Source organism: Equus caballus, chromosome 15, assembly GCF_041296265.1.
Source record: "Equus caballus isolate H_3958 breed thoroughbred chromosome 15, TB-T2T, whole genome shotgun sequence".
Taxonomy (NCBI): domain Eukaryota; kingdom Metazoa; phylum Chordata; class Mammalia; order Perissodactyla; family Equidae; genus Equus; species Equus caballus.
In genome coordinates, this window is record NC_091698.1 from 52,821,843 (window position 1) to 52,841,146 (window position 19,304).

General features: G+C 48.7%; 1 protein-coding gene and 1 long non-coding RNA gene across 9 annotated transcripts in view; one reads left to right on the top strand and one right to left on the bottom strand.

The window, feature by feature from the left end:
- The first annotated feature begins 294 nt into the window (after positions 1-294).
- On the top strand, positions 295-14,979 carry LOC111768088 (uncharacterized). Its single transcript, XR_002800125.2, has 3 exons — positions 295-516; positions 13,654-13,775; positions 14,771-14,979. It is a non-coding gene; the product is annotated as an uncharacterized lncRNA (long non-coding RNA).
- Positions 14,980-16,243: 1,264 nt separating this feature from the next.
- The window catches only part of AFTPH (aftiphilin), a 67,861-nt gene continuing 64,800 nt past the window's right edge, over positions 16,244-19,304 (bottom strand). For 7 of the 8 annotated variants that reach the window (XR_002800123.2, XM_023618993.2, XM_070235368.1 and 4 more), the window contains one exon: positions 16,244-17,378. Coding sequence is in view for 4 of the 8 variants with exons in the window: in XM_023618993.2 (XP_023474761.1) it covers positions 17,222-17,378 (157 nt within the window). In the remaining 4 variants the exon portion in view is untranslated. The remainder of the gene's footprint in view (positions 17,379-19,304) is intronic. The other variant, XR_011426014.1, reaches the window with a different exon arrangement.

Below are 19,304 nucleotides of genomic sequence, written 5' to 3' on the forward strand. Positions count from 1 at the left end.
CCATCACAGCGGAGTCAGTGCTTTTCCAGCTCCGTTGTAAACAATTTGGGATTTAATCTAAAGAGATGCTAAGTGGATCAATTCTTTGAGGAAATTTGTGTCAATCTCTAAGTCACTTCTGGTGATGATCCAGGAAAGACAATTTGTATTAAAGCTCGCAGGGCTGCCCGCAGGAACCGTTCTCCCTCCCTCACCAGTCAGCAATCAGCAGAGGTGAAGGGCTGCGCAGCACAGCCGCTAACTGAGGGAACAGAGACAGGAGCGGTGTCCTCAGGGAGCTCAGTCTACCCTCCCAGACGGAGTCGGACAGGCGGTGTCCGCGCTCCAGAGCAGCGGTTCTCAAACTTGGGCTAGCGCGACCATCTCCCGAGGGCCTGGGCCAGGCAGCTGGCTGGGTCCGGAGATTCTCACTCAGTAGGTCTGGGCTGGCCCGAGTCAGCATTTCTAACAAGTTCCGGGGGATGCTGCTGCTGCTGCCGGTCCCGGGGCCACACTTTGAGGACGCTGGCCCAGGAGGTCAGAGGGAGAGACCCGGGGATGGAGCGCTGAGGAGACGGGACCGGGCTCAGATCCCGGGTGGAGCGGGGAGCGAGGGCGCAGGCGGAGGGGCCGGCACGGAGGTGGCGGGGGGCGCGGACGCGGGCCCGGGGGCGCCGACAGGGAAGCGGCGGAGGGAGGCTGCCAGCCCGGGCGCCGCGGCTTGTGCGCCCCCGCGGCGCGGGGCTGAAAGGCGAGGCCGCCGGAGGCTCGGACGCTCGGATCCAGCGGCCGGGGCGGCCCGGGTGGCACGGGGGCTGCGGCAAGGCGAGCTGTGCCCAGGGAGCGGCGGGCAGGAGCCTCCCCGGGCCACCCAGGGCGCCGTGGGGGCCCGCGCGCCCTCCCCCCGGGCCCAGCGGCCAGCCCCGGCTGCGTGCCCCGCTCGGCTTCCAGTCCTCCGCGCCCCACCCCGGACAGAGGGGCCAGTTGGAGTCCCACGCGGCGGGACAAAGGCGCGAGGAGGGATGGCCGCTGAAGCTTCCCTCCAGAGCGTCCAGACTGACGCGGTCCCCGCCTCTCAAACGCTTCCTCTGTCCCAGCCGCCTGTCACTGGAGCTCAGGGCTCCGAGTCACACACTCCCCACCCCCAGACCACTGGCACGGGTCTAGAGACCTGGATTCTCTCTCCAGGGCTGCTCCTCCCAGCGACGTGGCCTTCAACAGCTCACTTCGCCTCCCTAGCCTCAGTTTCTCCTTGGGTAAAGCATATGGGCTGGAGGGGGATGGTTTCTGAGGTTCCTTCCAGCTCTAGAGAGCTTTGATTCTCCACTTTGGCGTTTAAGTGGCGGGTGCTGGGGTGCGGTCTGAGGCAGGGAGGGGACCAGTGATTGGAGACAGTCAGGGACTCTGCTGTGGTGCTGGCCTCCAAGAGTGGGCTGGCTGAGCCCACGCCCCTGCACCAGGAAGGCCCCATGGGAATCCCCTCACTATCTGGGTGCTTGGTTTGCAGTCACGTGTTGCCAGAGGATGAGGGAAGGAACAGGAAGGAACATGCAGGCTGGACTGGAAAATCCAGCCGGGCAGGAGATGGCCCATACCTGTCTCGCACTGGAGGCTGAAGTCTTGCTTGGCCGTGGCCTGGTCCAGGGATGTGGCTGGCACTGGGCTGAGAGCTCCTGAGCAGAAAGTCTAGTAGCTTTCAGCTTTGAGGCCTCACAAATGTGCTCCCAGGACTGTGTGGAAATGACATTATTTTAGACTTAAATCCATTTTCCTATAGATTTACTCAATGAGTTCAAAGATGCTAGTTCTTAATTTGAAAGCTTGGCAGCAGCTTTCAACACATTAACCCAAAGGCCTGCATGTCCTCCCCAGCCCACCACCTCCCCGGCCCCGCCCTGGCAGGGAGAGAAGCTCCCACAAAGTGTCCAGATGGTTCAGAGAAGTGTGTAAGACAGGCAGATTGCAAGTGGCAGAAATGTCTCTCCATGTAGCTTAAAGATATATGTACATATATAATATATAAATATATATAGTGTTTTATGTGTATATTTGGCTCACAGAATGTAGATAAAGGTTAAATACTGGTAGGAAGGGTAGAGATGTTGGGCCCTGAATGCAGTAGGACCCTTTGATGGCAGCTCCCAAGCTTAACAACTTGAAGTCTCATTGCAACTTTTCTCCAAAAATCTAGAGCAAACCACACAGAACATTTGGGAAAGGTCTGTGGAGGCCCAGCCTCTTTCACCCAGGGCCTGAGTCCAAGGAGAGGCTCCTGTGGACCAGAGCCTGGGCAGGGCACGGAGAGCCTGCTTTCTGGTAATGGCTCTGAGATACAAAGACCTCCACTCCCCAGGACTGATGAAGTGCACACAGTTCTCAAGCTGGGATATGCCGGCCAATTCTGCTGGACAACTGGGACCAGAGGAGCAGGGACAGTTTCCCTGAAGGGCTGGCCACGTGGGAATGTGACCTGTTCGGCACAAGTGTCCAAGGCCATTGTGTGTAGTGGTGCGGATTGTGCACTGCAGCTCCAGGGCTGCCATTGGTGCTGTTGACTCTGTGAAGGCGCCCCCTGGAGTTGTGCGGTACACAGTGCATGTGGCCCTGGAGGCATTCTTGTTTCTTGTCCGGATGACTGGGCAGTCTGATGATCTTTAGAAACAGAGCTTCCTGTGGTAGCTGCACACACGTGGTCTCATGAAAGAGACACCAGGCAATGGGACGGTGACTTGATTTCTCTAGGAGCCACGCCATGCTCTCCAGGCTTGATGCGCTGTGCTGGCCATGGCTGTAAACGCGGGTGGAGGCCTTGCCTCTAGCCCTGCCTGCCCTGTGAAGCCCTGAGAGCTGCCTCGTGGCAGCTGGGGACATTCCAGGAGTGGAACAAGTGCTGGATTGGTAGATGGAAACCCCGTCTTCATGACAGAGGAGCCATGTGACCTTGGTCACGTGTTATTATCCATATTAGTTTCCTAGGGCTGAGTAACAAATTGCCACGACCTAGGGGGCTTAAAACAACAGAAGTTCTTGCTTTCACAGTTCTGGAGGCTGGAGGATAAACTCAGAGTGCCAGTGGGGTTGGCTCCTCCTGGAGTCTCTGAGGGAGAAACTGCCCTGTGCCTTTCTCCTAGCTTCTGGCGGTTGCCAGCAATCCTTGCATTCCCTGACCGGCAGACACACCTCTCCAATCTCTGCCTCCATCTTCACATTCCCTTCTCTGTGTGTCTCTCCTCCCTTCTTCTTCTCCCTCTTTAAAAAAATTGAATGGAGTTGAGTTTTTAATTTTGGAAAAATATCCACAGAGTAAATTAAATCCATTACCATTTTAACCAATTTTAAATGTATGTTCAATGGCATTAAGTGCATTCACATCCCTTCCTCTTTTACAAAAACACTTGTCATTGGATTTGGAACCCACCCTAATCCTGGATGATCTCATTTTGAGATCTTTAAATTAATTACATCTGCAGAGGCTTTTTCCAAGTATGGTCATATTCACAAAGAGACATCTCTTTTGAGGGGGCCACCAGTCAACCTAGTCCAGCCTCCAAACCTCAGGTTTCTCATCTGTGAAATGGGAATCTTCGTACTTGCTTCTCTGCCTCCTTTGTAGGATGGTTATAGGGACTGAGGTGCCGTCTGTGCCGAGGGGTTGGTGGCAGTAGGCCTGACCTGTCCTGTGTGTGGCCCCTAATGAGCCTGGTCTCCACACAGCCTGAGTTCTGGCCCTGAGGAGATTCCCTCTCCCCACGAGAGAGGCCTCTTCTGCAGAACTGTAAACAACAGGCCACTTTGGGTGGGGGCAGGCTGGGGGAACTGCTTCATTGATCTCTCTACCCATAAAAGGCTCTCCTGGGGGGACCCCCATGACTTTGATGCCAAAGGGGGAACGAGAGTACATGTTAACCTTGAGGCCAGGGCTCCATGCCCACCTCCACAAGCCACCACTCCTGGGCTGGGGGCTCTGGAAGGAGGCAAAATGATGGGGCCGGGGATAGGACCCCTGCTTTTTGGCCCCCAGAAGCTGTCCCTCAGGCACATTCATCTGAGCTTGGTGGCCTTCCAGATTCCCACTGATCTGTGCTCGACTCCTACCCTGGTCACCCCTGCCCAGAGTGACCTCTCATCCCTCTGAATCCCTCTGACTTTTCTTTGGCTCTCAGCCCTCACCTCAGGGGGTGTGCAAAGCATGAGATGACCCTGGGCAAGTTGCCCAACCTCAGTTTTATCACCTGCTGAATGGAGATAATCACAGTAGATACTGCAGGGGCGTGGTTGTGAGGCTCAAGTGAGATAACAGAGTTTCAGAGGTCCCATGGGCACACAGACCTGGAGCCAGATCCTCGGGGTTCAAATCTGGTGTGCTGAGGGTTTGGGACAAGTTAACAACTTTTCTGGGCCTCACTTTAAACATCTGTAAGGTGAGATGAGAATAATGCTGCCGACCTCATAGGACTGTTGGGGGATTCAATGAGCTAACACACGGAAAGCACTTTGAATAGTGCCTGACACTCACTACATACTAGGTAAGAGCCAGCTATTATTGTTGTTGTTGTCGTTGTTATAGAGCTTAACGCCAACCTGTGCAGATAGGAAGCCTTCAAGAAATAACTTAAAAAAAAAACCCAAAACCAAAACACCCCAACCTGCATCCTCCTATTGGGCCAGGCTTCTGGGTGGGATAGGGGTACAGCAGGAGTTTGACACAACTCTGTTGATTTACTTGTCCCAAAAGGCTGGCAGTGCTGTCTCTGTTTTTCTTTTGGTGGGGGGTGGGGGGTGGGGGTACACTGATGAAAGGTGCGAAACTGAGAAAGCTCTCCCCAGAAAGAAGCTCAGAAGCAAATAGTCACAACACGTTGCACAGACTTTCAGGGGATCCCGGGACCCCCTGAGGGCCAGGGTGAGAAGCCCCTATTTAGATGACACACCCTCCCATGTCTCATTTGTTGTTTTACTCCAACAAACGAAAGCTGGCCGTCCTCATCGGGGCGGCACCCGCACCTCCCCCGAGGCTCCCACGTCTCCCACTCCCTCTCCCCAGGCCCCCGGCTCAGGGCCCACTCCAAGCCACAACCCTTGGCTGGGAGTTGAATACAGCACCTGCTCAGCACTTGAGGGCTAAAACAGAAAAAGAAATAGCAGACTCAACTTTTAAAAAATCAGACAGAAGGAGTCATCCTCCAACCCAGACGCCATAATTCACAGGCTCTTATTTGCTGAGTGGGACTAAATGGTATTTATGGCCAAGAGGCCCTGGACTCACCCCGAGTTGAGCGATCCAGGAGGTGCCCAAAGTCTGGCGGCAGTGAGGAGAGACCCAAGGGCTGGGGAGATCAGACGACTCGCACGGGAGATGTTATTGTTGTTAACAACTCATGTGATGTTTTACCCACTTAATGTTAGTGTGGCTTCAGCATTTCAGTATATGTTCCTGGGAACATAATAACCTCAAACAATATCTGTTTACTTGAGGTCAATTGTGTGCTTGATATTGGGCTGTTTGCTGTGGGGCCCATTCATTCATTCATTCATTCACTCAGGGTTTATTAGGTCCTTCCTTCTATGAGAAGCTGGTCTAGGCACTGCGGATAAACAGTGAGCAAGGCAACAAAGGGCTCTGTCCTAATGACGTTTACAGTCTTGGCCAGAGAGACAAATAGCACAAAGTAAACAGTAAACATATGTCGGATGGTAATACGTGCTGAGAAGAACACAGCAGGCAGGGGCTAGAGATGGCTGATGCACTGTTTGAGCTGGTGTTCAGGAAAGGCTCCTTTGAGCAGAGGCCTAAAGGAGTGAGGGAGGGAGCGATGAGGAGGTCTGGGGAAGGGCACAGGGAGGAAGGAGGGCCATCCACCAGGTGGCCAGTCCTGGTTGAGTTGGGACAGCCCAGCATGACTGATGACCGGCAAGGTTGGTTCCCACAGCTGGGGTTTCTGGATGACAAGGCTGCTGACCACCCCAGCCCTCTGCTGGGACTCCGCCTGGGGCACACAGGTCCTGCCTGGCTGTGAGCTGGGCCTCGCTGCCATGCTGAGAGCACCCCGAGGGCTGTTTCTTCCTCAGCCTTACCCCTTCCTATTGTACCTACACTTTGCTGAGCCCCCAAACTTCTGCTGAAAACTGGATGAAGTTGGCAATATCTCAAGACGTTAGGAAGGCTGTACTTTTTGCTGTGGACTGAATGTTGGTGTCCTCTCAAAATTTATATGTTGAAATCCTAACCCCAAGGGTGATGGCAGTGGATGTGGGACCTTTTGGTGAGTAGGTCCTGAGGCTGGAGCCCTCACGATGGCAGTAGGGCCCTTCTAAGAGACTCCAGAGAGCTCCCCTACCCCTTCCTCCGTGTGAGGATGCAGCAGAAGACAGCTGTCTGTGAGCTGGGAAGCAGGCGGGCTCTCAGCAGAACCCTGCCAAGCTGATGCCTTCATCTTGGACTTTTCAGCCTCCAGAACTGTGAGAAATAAGTTTCTGTTGTTTATAAGCCACTCAGTGTATGGTATTTTTGTCAAAGCAGATTGAAGGGACTAGACACTGTTGGAGGAAATATAGGGGATAGGGGGACAAGCCAAATGACACCAGGAGGAAACAATCAGGTAAATCCAGAATGTGAGAGAGTCTGCAAGACAATCGGCCCAGCCTCTTCAATGTATATATCGATGTAATAAAAAATACAAGGATGGGAAACTATTCTAGATGAAAAGGAACATACAATCAAATAGGAAGAATCATCCTTGAGCAAACCCTGGGTTTTGTTTTGCTTTTTTTTAAAGATTGGCACCTGCGCTAACATCTGTTGCCAATCTTCTTTGTTGTTGTTGTTTTTCTTCTCCCCAAAGCCCCCCAGTACATAGTTATATATTCTAGTTGTGAGTGCCTCTGGTTGTGGCATGTGGGACACTGCCTCAGCATGGCCTGATGAGCAGTGCCAGGTCTGCGCCCAGGATCTGAACCTGTGAAACCCTGGGCCACCCAAGTGGAGCATGCAAACTTAACCACTTGGCCACAAGGCCGGCCCCCAAACCCTGGTTTGAACAGGCAAGTGATAAAAGGCCCTTTAGAGACTCTTTGCGGAATTCCAATAGACTGAATTTCAAATGACTTTCAGAAATTATTGTGAATTTTCTTAGGTGTGATATGGTATTGCAGTGAGATAGGAGGATATCCCTTGATTTTGATATGATGGTGGTGTGTGGGGGTGACACGCAATGATGTCCATAATTTATTCTGAAGTTGTTCAGCAAAGTAAATAAGTAAGTAAATAAAATCTGAGCTTTTTTTTTAAGGTTAGGGATGGCTCAAGGGAGGAGAATGAGATGCCCCAAGGGATGTGGCTCACCTTCCTGGCCTTGGCTGAGCCCCAAATACGTGACAAACCCCAGGGCATGCACTTGCTGTGTGTTCATGAAGGGAATGTGCACCAGCACCGGCACAGAGGTGCTTAATCGAAGCTGAATGAATGAATGGGTAGTCTTTGTGGGGTTTGCCTCCTAGGATGGGCTCTAGCTGAGCACCCCCTGCCACTCCACATGTTTACATCCCACCCAGCCTTCAAGCCACCACGAGACTGTCACCGGAGTGCCTGGGAGGGCCCTTGGAGGTCTCCCTGGGTGATTCCAGGCACCGCTGCCATCTCCCCTCCCTGACCCTCCTCCGCGTCTCCTGGCAGCCCCAACACGGGGCTCAGTCACTGTTCGGGTCAAGAGTGGCTTGCTCATAATCACCCGATCACGAGCGGCTGGCCTGCTGGTCGCTAAGTATTTCATTGACTCGGGTGCTGCACCTTCAACAGCCTTGTACCCAAAAAGGCTCCCTAGTCAGGCGAGACATATTGTAGGGACCCAGCGAGAACTCGGTGTCCTAAATAATAATAATGATAATGATTATCATAAAAATACCTAAGCTTACCGAGCATTTAGTATTTCCAAATGTCACACTAAGTGTTTAACACAAGTTCTCTCTTTAATTCTCCTAAGAAGCCTGTTTTGGTGTCTTTTTCGTTAACTCCTATCCCGTCTTACAGCCTGGTTCATAGTCTCACACTTATGAGGTGGCAGTGCCGGGATTCAAACTCTGGTTGCCTCTTTCCTGTTTCTCCCCTAGGAGCGATGTTCAAGCCACGTCGTCTGTGGCCCTCGAGGGCTCAGGCTTCCTCTGTGGTGGGTTGGTGATGCTTGGGGGCAGCTACGAGGAAAGCCAAGCGCCACTAGGGCCCACGAGCTGCAACTCCAAGTACGTTCTTTGTTCCCCACCAAGCTCCATGTTGAAATGATTATTTAAAATAATGGCTCTTCCCCTTCTTTTGCAATCCTTCAGAAGCACACCACAAGGTAACTGAAAGTTGGGCACACTGACAAGTGTCGCCTTTTATGAAAGTGCCTGGAAGGACCCGGAAGGACCCTTTCCTCAGAGGTCAGCTCCATGGAGGTACCACGGTGGCAGATGCTCCACTTAAGCTGGGAAAATCGTCATGTCTTCAAGCACCTTTGGCTCTCCTGTCATTCATTCGGGAAAGGGATTCCTGGTGTGTCCCCACCAGCATCCGAGTTAGGACGGATGGCCGTTTCTCGTCTTTGCTCCTCTCTTGGGGCCAGTTGCCCATCCATCTCCTGGTGGGTGGAAGCTGATATTGGATAAATACCAGTTGTCACTGCTGGGCTCTGCCCAGATTTTCTACCCCTGAAGGCATCCTGTCAACAGGTGTCTGGTGACACAGGGCCCATGAGGTCCTGCCTGCTTCACAGATGTTAGGTTCCAGCCGCAAAACCAAAGAAACTTGGGGTGGGAAAGAAGAGTCTAGATTTCTCTAAATGTGAAGCTTTCCAGGGCTGCTGACTAAGGAGTTTTCTTTCCAAACATCTGAAACAGCAAACAGATTGTAAATGAAGAGGGAGTTACGAGATAGCTAAGGGAAGCAACACCTCCCTGTCTTCTGGGTTGTAGCTGTTCCCGCACCGGCAGGACCTTGGCAGCCAAGAAAGGTGATTAAACAGGGTGCCGGTGGGGGGGGGGTCAGAATGGAATTGGGGTGCCTGGCAAATATTAGGATACTGGGGAGAGTTCAGCCCTCTTCTCTGAGCCAAGGGAGAGCAGCTGATTCTGACAAGAGGTGGAACGCTGGTCTGTGTCATTCTTTTGAGCTAATGACTTAATGATTCCCACCCAGATCAAAGTTCAGGATCCCAAAGCAGCTCAGCAAAAATAAAGTGAAATAAATTGTAACCCCTCTCGAAGGGATGCTTCCCACGGCCACAGCATGAAGCGAGGGGCTGGCCGGTCCTTGGGCCACGCTTCTCTCCTCCTGCTGAGTAAAAGTAAATTTCAGTAAAGTGTCTCCAGTCAAGGCTGGAGTTTATATTGAAAGGAGAGCCCCTCGTGTAGCTTGCTCTGGCAATAACCCTGCTGCATTTGGGGTCCTGGGGCCACGATGAGGAGCCTGGGCCCAGAACCTCAAAGTTAGGAGCAAGTCACCCTGCCACGCCCCCACCACCTCCAGCCTCAACATGGAAGTCCCGCTCTGGATAACAGACAAGAGGAAAGCAGGTGCAGTGAATGGGATGTTGAAAGCTGACAGATGGCTGGACAGCTTTCAACATGGAGCTCACCCTCAGGTACCCTTGTTGTATCACTCGAGTTTAATGACCATCAGTGTGACATCCTCTGTCACAAGTATCAAGATTTGTCTGAGGACCCAACAGTGTGGTCATCTGAGTCCCTCTGAGCCACCCTCAGCCTTGCTCAGGGACCCAGAGGCATCTTTACTGATTTCCCCTAACCATCCAGTCAGGACACCCTCTGCGGAATGATCAGGACAATTCTAGGTTTGGGAGTCTCCTGGAGAGCTGCGTACTTTTCAGCCAGGGCCTGCCTGGTGGTGTGGGCTACAGAGCTGTGCCCCAGGAGTGGCCAAGGTTGCCCACTCTCCAGCCCCTACTTGCCACTTGCACGAGGCAGGGATTCAGGCCAAACCAAACCAACTAAAACAAACAGCTGTTGGCAAAATGGAAACCCCATGGGGTTGGGGTTCCGAGGCTGCTTCAGAGCTTGGAAAACCGAGTCAGTGATTGATAGAATAGGATATTTTTGGGATAAATTCAGATGGGGCTTGAGGTGGCGTTCATGGTATTTGTAGGCAAAAACAAAGCACAAATTCTAGGAGGATCCCTGTCTATTTCTCTGAGGGGCTCATGCATAAACTGGTTTAGGAAGCAAATAGGGTGAAAGTCTGCCTGCATGCCAGGCACTGTGCCAGGGACCAGGGGGACAAACCTGAGCCAGACACGGGCCCTGCCCTCAAGGAGTTCACAGCCTGAGGGAGACAGATGAGCAAATCGGTCTCACAAAGCAAGGCGACACTCTCACCAAGTCGAGAGGTTTATAGTCTGCGGTTAAGCATTCAGCCTGTGGGATCAGACAGACCTGGGTTCTAGACTCTTCTGCTTTCTGGCTGAGTGGCCTTGGGGAAGTTACATGATGTTCCAAGTCTCGGTTTCCTCGCCAGTAAACTGGGAATAAGTACAGTTCAGGGACCTCTTAGGCTTGCCAGGAGGATTCAGAGAGAGGATGTGTGCAAAGCGACGTGTCTGGCACTCAGCAGCGCTCTGAATAAATGTTAACCAGGTTTATCGTGAGTGTTATGTTATCAGAGGGGTTGGCAAGCACTCTGGGAGGCTGGAGAGCTGGCTGTCTTGGGGGATAGGGGTCCAGAAAGGCTCCCGGGGAAGCGATGCTGGCCGGAAGGTGAGAAAGAGCCTCTCTGGGAGGGGGGCTTTCGGTTACTGGCGAGGAGCTGGCCGTGCAGGCAGGAGCCACGGGCACAGAGGGGATGGTGGCCCCAGGTGCTATGCGACACGCCGAGAAGTTCAGACCTTGCCGGGAAGGCAAAGGGTATCGTAAAGGATTTTTAACAGGAAAAGAGCACTCTGTCGTCAGAGCGGAAGATTCGATGGGCAGGGAGGAAAGGCGCGGAAGGCCAGCGTGGAGGCCGTTGCCGTAGTCACGTGAGCGACTGGTGGGCCTGAAGGAGGGAATGGATATTTAGGAGGGGTAATTGCTAGGACTCTAGAACCAACAGGACCAGGGACGAGGAAGGGGAGCAGGCCAAGAGCGAGTTTGGAGTTTGGGCAGTTAATGGAGAAAGGGCCACCAAGGCCAGCGGTGGGATGGACGTGTGGGTGGAGGGCTGGGGACGCAGGTGCGCACAAGGATCTGCGATGCACAGACTTGGTGTGGGGAGTCTGTGGGACGTCTGGGTGGGGAGGGCGGGGGGCACTCAGAATCGTGGAGCGGTGAGGATGCGATCTCGATCGAGAACATTCATTACCTGCTTTGATGGAGGATGTTGTGTAGGAAATACTATGAAGACCAGAGCAGCGCCTTTTCTGAGTCAGACACAGCCCTGATGACACAAGACCCCCTCATTCTCACTCCTTGACCCTGTGACCTTTTGTAACCCTAGTCACTGACCCTCAGGAGAGAGACAGTCACACGGAGAGGAGCATAGGCTCGGGTCAAAGCTGAGGCCAGCAGGTGAAAGCCAAAGGAGCTAAAGTCACAATTCATAGCATAACTCAGGGCGTAGACAAGGTGACCATCATTTTAGTCCCCGAATGCTCCTTTCCCATGGAAGAAGGGAGCAGTTTTTGAAAGAAGCGAATTTAAAATAAAATGTTATGTGAAGTGATTGGAAGTGCTATCCTCAGAGATAGTCCAGGCTGAAAAGAGGAGCTAAAATGATGGCTAATGAAAGGTCAGCTATATTAAGGGTGACTTGAGGATTCTGGAGGGCAGGCTGGCTTTTGACTTACTGTCGGGAAGACAACCACTTCTCCTGCCTTTGATCTGCATTGTCAGTGACGGAGCACTGACCTGGATGACCGATGAAAATACAAAGTTATTCACTGAGTGCTTACGACATGCCCACAATTACGTGGATTATCTGCATCTACTCTCCAGACCTGAGCAGTCGTCATGTTATCTTCCACCTGTTTTGTCACTCTTACGCTTCTTTTGAAGCACTAGGTCACAGAAATTTTCAAGCTGGTTGAGGTGCTGGAGATCACCTGCAGAAATGCTCAGGAGGCCCATGAAAGGCCACAGGTGTCATGTGGCCACATTTGGCGAGGCTTCACCTGTTCTTAGGATCTGTGGGCAAAATGGAGAGATGTGGGTGTCACTATGTTGAGAAGCCACATGCAGAGTCTTCTGGCTCACTGGGAGGGCAGGTGCCGAGATTTCTGCTGGTCAACACTTGTGTTGATGATTTGGATCACGAAGGGTATTTATCAATCTGTGGGTGACAAAGCTGAGGAAGGAGGCAGAGGCTATACGCTAGATGGTAGAATTAAGATTTGATGGGGAGGCATGGGTGAAGGGGGTTGAAAGGTAAAAAAAACCAGAAGAAAAGATTTGATGAGATGGATAGGCTGAAATAGTCGTCTAAAGCTAGTAAAGTGGTAAAAGGATAAATGTAGAACTGTTTTTAGATTTAAAAATGCACTGATCACAAGTAGATAAGTGGATGACAGAGAAAATCTGAGTTGATGGCAGTTACGGAGAAAAGGCTGTTCACACAGTAAATTAAAGACATAACGTTTTTGCCATATACAGTAATGCGATTTTAGGCCACTTTTAAAAGAAGTGTGTGAAATAAAATAAATGTGAGCCCCATACCAGTGATGAAACAACATCTGATGCAGTCTGGGGAGCACACTTTAGGAGGAACTTTGGCAAACTGAAACAATATCCAGAGGAGAATGCTGTTTATGGGAAAGGCCTGGAAACCATGTCATCATGGGAGACCTGGTGGAAGGTGGGGATGGGGAACATGGTAGTGATCTTCAGGTATTTACAGAAAAGGGATTAGGTTTCTCATGCAGCTTGAGAGGAGATATCTTGAGCCAACAGGAGGTGATGGGGAAGCAGGTTTCTACTCAAGAGAAGTCCTAACAATCAATAGTGGTCATCAAAGCATGTGTGGTTTGTGAGGGGGCTGCCTTGCAAACTTCTGAGCCCAAACAAACATTTGCATTGAGCCCTGCAAATGTTCAGGCAAAGGCTGGACTGGCTACCCATTCAGAGGGGAGATGCAGGAGAGTATAAATGAAAAGGCCAAGAGTCAGGAAAACTGGATTCAGGTTCTGGTCTGGTTATAAGATGCGTAATGTTGTGCTAATCAATTTCCTTTTCCGGGCTTCACTTTCTTCAGCTCTGAGAATTTAATCATCATTGGCTTTGAACTTTTGGTAGCAATGGAACCATTCTATCAAATGAAATCTTCTGCCATTCCCCCCTCTGCCAATATATAAGCCCAGCGCGTTAGTACTGGACATCCCCCTCACTGCAGGCGAGCCCTCCCCCCGCAAACCCTGCACCAGGGCTCCTGGGAGTGGTTTGCAAAGCACTGGACCAGCTGATCTTCCTGCCCTAAAATCCCATGATTCCCTAAGGTTTCGTCCTACCTTAGTTTTCTATTCTATAGATGCCAACCCCTCATTTTATGCGTGAAGTACCTGACACTTAGAAAGGGGATTTAGCCAAGATCTTACAGCTGACTAGTGGTAGAGCTATATCTAGAGCACACAGCTCCTAGCCTATCTGGGGCCCCTTCCATCTCGCCAGGCTGTTCCCTACATGATTGTCTTAGCATTAACCCTGTGCTGCCCTCCACAGATTCTTTCCTCCTTGGGAAAGCACCAGGAAGGCAACAGGTCCAGTCCGAGGCATTGCTGCAGCGTGAGACAATGAGCTTGGACTTCGCTTCTCTACGTATTACTTTAGCTCAATGAAATCCTGTGAGTATGAGATGAGAAGGGAAATATAAGTGTGGCCCCGACTTCCGGTTGTCCTACATTATCTGTTCATGCCTTCTTCCTTACAACTAGAATCTCTTCTAGATGGCCACCCAGAATAAAGGTATTTCCCAGTCTCTTCTGCAGCTAGATATGGTGTTGCAACTAAGTTCTGGCCGACAGACAGTAATTAGAAATCTTGCTTATCCCTTATGGTAAGTGTGCTTAACGAGAAGGAGAAGGCCCTTCTTCACCCTTTCTTCCATGATGGCTGGAGCGTAGGCATGGTGGCTGTCCTATCAACAGCCACGTTGGATCATATGGTAGAAACCATGTATTGAGAAAAGTAAAAGTGGAACAAGATAGTAAGAACTTCAGTCTCTGATGATCCTATGAAGCCACATTACCATTCCCAGGCTGCTTCCTTGTGTTTTCCAGGCAAGAGAAATAAACTATTGTTTAAGACACCATTACCATTTTTCATTAACTCTGTCATTGATTCTAAGACAGCATCATTTTATACATGGCTAAGAAAAAGAAACCACCCCATCCAACTGTATGATACGTTCCAATTTCAGAGAAGTTCAAATGTGACAAAAGTATGAGTCTTATTACATGAAAGGAAGTATTTTGGGTTTCTGTTACTCACAGCCAAGCCTAACCCTGATTCAAGAAACATGAGGGAACGAAAAGACGACAAGTTCTAAATAAAGAACACGATAATCATGTAGAGGGAAGAACAAGTTTCCATATAAAAGAATGAGTCATAAAAATACTAGTGACACATGACTCAATTTAGGGACATTTCTCCTCTACTTCCCAGTCTGGCTTGGAGTGACTGGGGAATTATGCATGCCTATTTGGATGTGACCATCAAGTGAGACGAGACTCAAGGGGATGAGTGAGCGGGCTTTCAGATGTCAAGGACACGAAGCTGATTGTGTGCGATTTGGCTTTTAGGGTCTCTGACTCTTGGTTTCTTCTCCTCAACCCTGCAGAGTCCTCCTGGTTGACTTTGAGAAAGACAAATGGGCAGCTGCCGTCTGAAGCAGATGATGACCGAGCCAAGCTTGGAGCCAGCAGGCTTTCCCTTAGCTGAGACCCCAGGGAGATGCTCAAGGCTCTTCCTGCACCAGCCACCGCGATCGCTTTCTAGTGCAACTTGAGCCCTGGTCTGGTGCACAGCTGAGCACTTCTGGTCCTCAAGGTGAGTCCTGACTTAACCCTGTGACAATCCAATATTAATGTGCCTGCTGTGATTAAAACATCAACAGCCAATATGACAAATGAAAGGGAAATCTAAAAGTGGATGTAAGATGAAGTATCCATTCTCTGTGTCATTAAAGCAGGGTCACTTTCATGAGGAAGGCCCACTTGCTTGTTTTTAAATAATGCAGTAACTTCTTATTTTAAGTGATCCTTTCTCCTGTGACTGCTTCTTGAATCTACTGGGACTCCACAGACCTTCATAGGTTTTGCTGACTCTGCATTCTGGCTATCATTTATTGACTGTCTCCTCATGTGACAAGCGTTTGACATTTATTATTAAATATATCACCACCACAGGTAGGCAATATCATTCCCATTTTTAAAGATAATGCAATGAAGGCTCAGAGAAGTTGATTAACTTTCTCATAATAACACAGCTAATAAATGGGCTCTGAACTTAGGGTGGTGAAGGCTGTCATTATGATTTAGTCGTAACATACTGTAGAAGCAGCCTTTTAAGCTTCAGTTACTGGAACGTGTAAAGTTCTGCTGAGGAATACTTTTATCCTTCCACTCAGAAGGTCCACTGGGCACTGAAAACTTGTGACTATTCTGAAGGAAAGCCTTCTCTGAAAAACACAAAAAGAAAGTGGGGGAAATGGTGGGAGATGGACTGGATAAGCATCGTCACCCCAGGCCATACTTAAATTACACTCAGACAACTGTTTCAATGGCCTGTGTATAACTTGGTAACCCAGAATCTCTGTCAATGATGGAGATGCAAAAGGGCTCCACAGGAACATTCCCACAGCAGAGGAGGGGACCACTGCCCGGCTGGCTGCCTACTTCTAATGAAATACGCCATGTGACTTTTTGCTGAAGCAATTTGTAATAACAAAATTTTAAAGTTACTTTCAGAAATTTTCTGCTCACCTTAATTTCATACATATATTTTTTCATAAAGAAAAAATTCTTTATAAATCCCTATTTAACCCTTGCCAATTCTGATGAAGATATGTCATAATGAATCACGGGAATTTCTTTTATGATCTCATGTTCTACATAAAAACAGCTCAGCTACTAAAAGTACTGATCTAATTCTTAGGGGCCAGGATCTAATTCCTTCTGGTTTCAAACAAAGCAGAAGCCCTACCAAGTGATTTCCTGTGGATTGAAATATTCCATTAAAACGGAATAAAACTTCACCTCCACACTCATTACACTGTCCCTCAGATACTAAAGTACAAAGACGCCAGGCAAAATTTCTTTTAAATTATTTTATTTTTGTGTAAGCTAAAAGGAAATTTACACACTGAAATCTCAAAAGACCTTGGGCATGCACGGTAACCTTGTTAGAGGCTCTTCTACATGTCTCTCTTTTTTCCATAGGAATTTCCCCAAACATTTAAAACCCATAGTTTTTACTGTATATACAGCCTAAACCATAGCAATCTATGATTATGTCATTTTACACTGTGCAAAATCCTCAAAAAATAGTGGTAGGATAGAACAAAGAAATCAGTAACGAGTAAATTTCATCGTAAGACATTCATATATTTTGGTCCTTCTCCAAACCAAACTGATTTTAAACAGACGCAATCTCTTTAAACCCCTCCAATCAAATTCTGACAATGATCCATACCCCATAACAAAAGAGCAATCGATGAAGTACCTTGCAAGAGGTCAAACAGCAATATGCCAGATTGAAAAGATTAAAAAAAGAGCGCAAAAACGTTAACAAAAGCCAGATCTGAAACAAACTCACCACATATAAAATCTTAAAAAAAGAAATTTAAACGGGGACTTTGGAGCTTATTTATGATAGTAAAAGTAATTCAACATATGATATGAGAAATTAATAGGACATTCAATGCAATCTGAAAAGACTGAAGGGGATTTTACAGACAGTGGAGATTTGAGTTTTTAATTTTCTTTTTTTTATTTCAAAAGTTTTGTAAGAAGGACACCACCAGTGTATTTCACAAAGACATAAATGTATACACCCCAGCAACACAAAAAGAATAAATCTTCAAAAATGTTCACCCCTGATTATTTACATTTTTTTCTAATATAAATTTAGGACTTCAGTATGTAAATAAATATACATTACTATGTATACCTTTCTAGTGCGGCTTACCAACAAATCAGCTGAACTTGAATTTTTTGTTTTAATTAGAGCAGGTATGCTTTTGATGGTCGGGAAGGGACGGAGGAAGGAGAAGCAATCGGAACCGTCCAGTTCACACCAGCTCTCGGTCTGCCTTCTCTTGGGAGCTGGCGGAAGGTGTCAGTGTGGCCGGGAACATCAACACCTTGGCATGCATGAACGTTAGGTCGGGAAGGCTAGCGATCACCTTGATGGCTTCTTCACTCAGGTGCTCTTCTCTTTTCGGTTTCCTATTGACAAAGGAAAAAAGAGAAGCGGGTTAACGTGACTTTGCTGTAGGTCAAATAGGCGAAAACCCATTCTCAAGGTAGACAGCTTTTCCTCTGCCAGTTCCTGAACCTCGTAATACTTGTGTGTTGTGTGCTTCCTGTACCAGATGCCACACCTCCTCTGAAGACGTGTGCCCTGTTTACGTATGTTCATTACTGCCAGGCACGTACATACAGATATCAACATGGACCTGTGTACAGCCCACAGCTTTACTGAAGGCTAGAAGCATCTACCCAGGCATACTTGCAAAATGTTACTAATACAATGCTGAAGCCCTAATAACACTCCGCCCAACTGGATTTCCCCCTGCCCCTCTGTGAAACTCCAAAATTACCTCAATGTAAAACAACGTATGTCTGGCACAAGACCTTGTAAGTCATTTTAACCTCAGGCTTTTTTCATCCCCAACGGGGAATTCCAGGAGAGAAAGCCCTCAGCTGAAAAACACCCAGTCTCGGCCCGCTGGGACACAGACGCAGCTCCCAAAGCAGCAGCGCGAAGGCCGGCCGCCACTGTTGAGAACGTACACAGGCACGAAGGGCTGGGGGAGAGGGGAGATCTTGAACTCCTACAGGTCCTGTAGATAAAGTACATTTACTACACTGGCCCCGGGTATAAGAAGTGAGCAGTTTGGTGCCCAGCACAGATGGGAAGAACTCCTAGTGACCCAGGTCTTCCCAGCAGGTGAGCTGCAAAAAATGCTACCTGAGTCTCAAATGTGGCTCAAATTGAGCACATGACTGTAAACCAATCTTTATTTTTTCTAAGATGTTAATTATATGAAAGAATAGCTGTAGTTATATAGATATAAATTTTAGACAAAATTCATTTAAAATTATTGACTCTCAAAAGCCCAATTTTCTTTTATGGTAAAGGACAGTTGGTTTTAGCTGTGACACAAGTTATTTCTTCCACCTACATATTTTCTTTGTCATGGGGATGGGAAGCAGGAAGTCAGGCAATGAAGCAAGAAAGGAAAGACACATATAGGCCTTTATTTTATACCTAGACTTTTCTGTTACCACTTTTGAATTTAGGCTGAAATAAAAGGATTTTATAGAATGAATAAAAAATCAAACATCAGGCTTTCAGGAGCAAAGTTCTCCAGCAGGGGTCAGCTTCAGGCACACTGGAAGCATGAGCAGATCAACCAGTGCTGAGCTCAGCCTAGGGTTTCCCAGAAGAATGGAACAGCACTTCAAAATTTTTCTGATTAAAGTCTACATTTTTAAATTGCATTTAAATGGTGGCAAAACTATTAGGTGGCAGTTTGATGGGGAATTGGATATCTCCATCATTCCAGAGATAGTTCATTTTTTAGTCTCAAAGTGAAAAACTGGAAGTGGATAATGGAAAAGGTCAGCCTCTCACCAAATGTCAGTCCTAGCATCACTAACAATGCAGTCAACCAGACATTATGTATCTTCTGATGCGATACAGCACCTATGATGTATTCTAGCCAAAATGTTTTGCCTGAATCCATCAAACTTGTGGATATAATTTTCAGTTTACAGGAAATCAGGGGAATAGAGAAACATATTAAATACTACTTGAATATTTTTTTGAATATTTTTTGAAGGAAGCAAATAGACAAAAAGGTTGTCTGCAGGACAACTGGAGTGATCTTTTTAACAAGCTAGTATTAAACTGAAAAACAAACAAAAAGAGATGTGGGTAGATATGCTAGGTTAAAGGAGACTTAAGAGCCATGAGAGGTGCCGGCCCGGTGGCGCAGTGGTTAAGTTCGCATGTTCCGCTTCTTGGCGGCCCGGGGTTCGCTGGTTCAGTTCGGATCCCAGGTGTGGACATGGCACCGCTTGGCACGCCATGCTGTGGTAGGTGTCCCACATATAAAGTAGAGGAAGATGGGCACGAGGTTAGCTCAG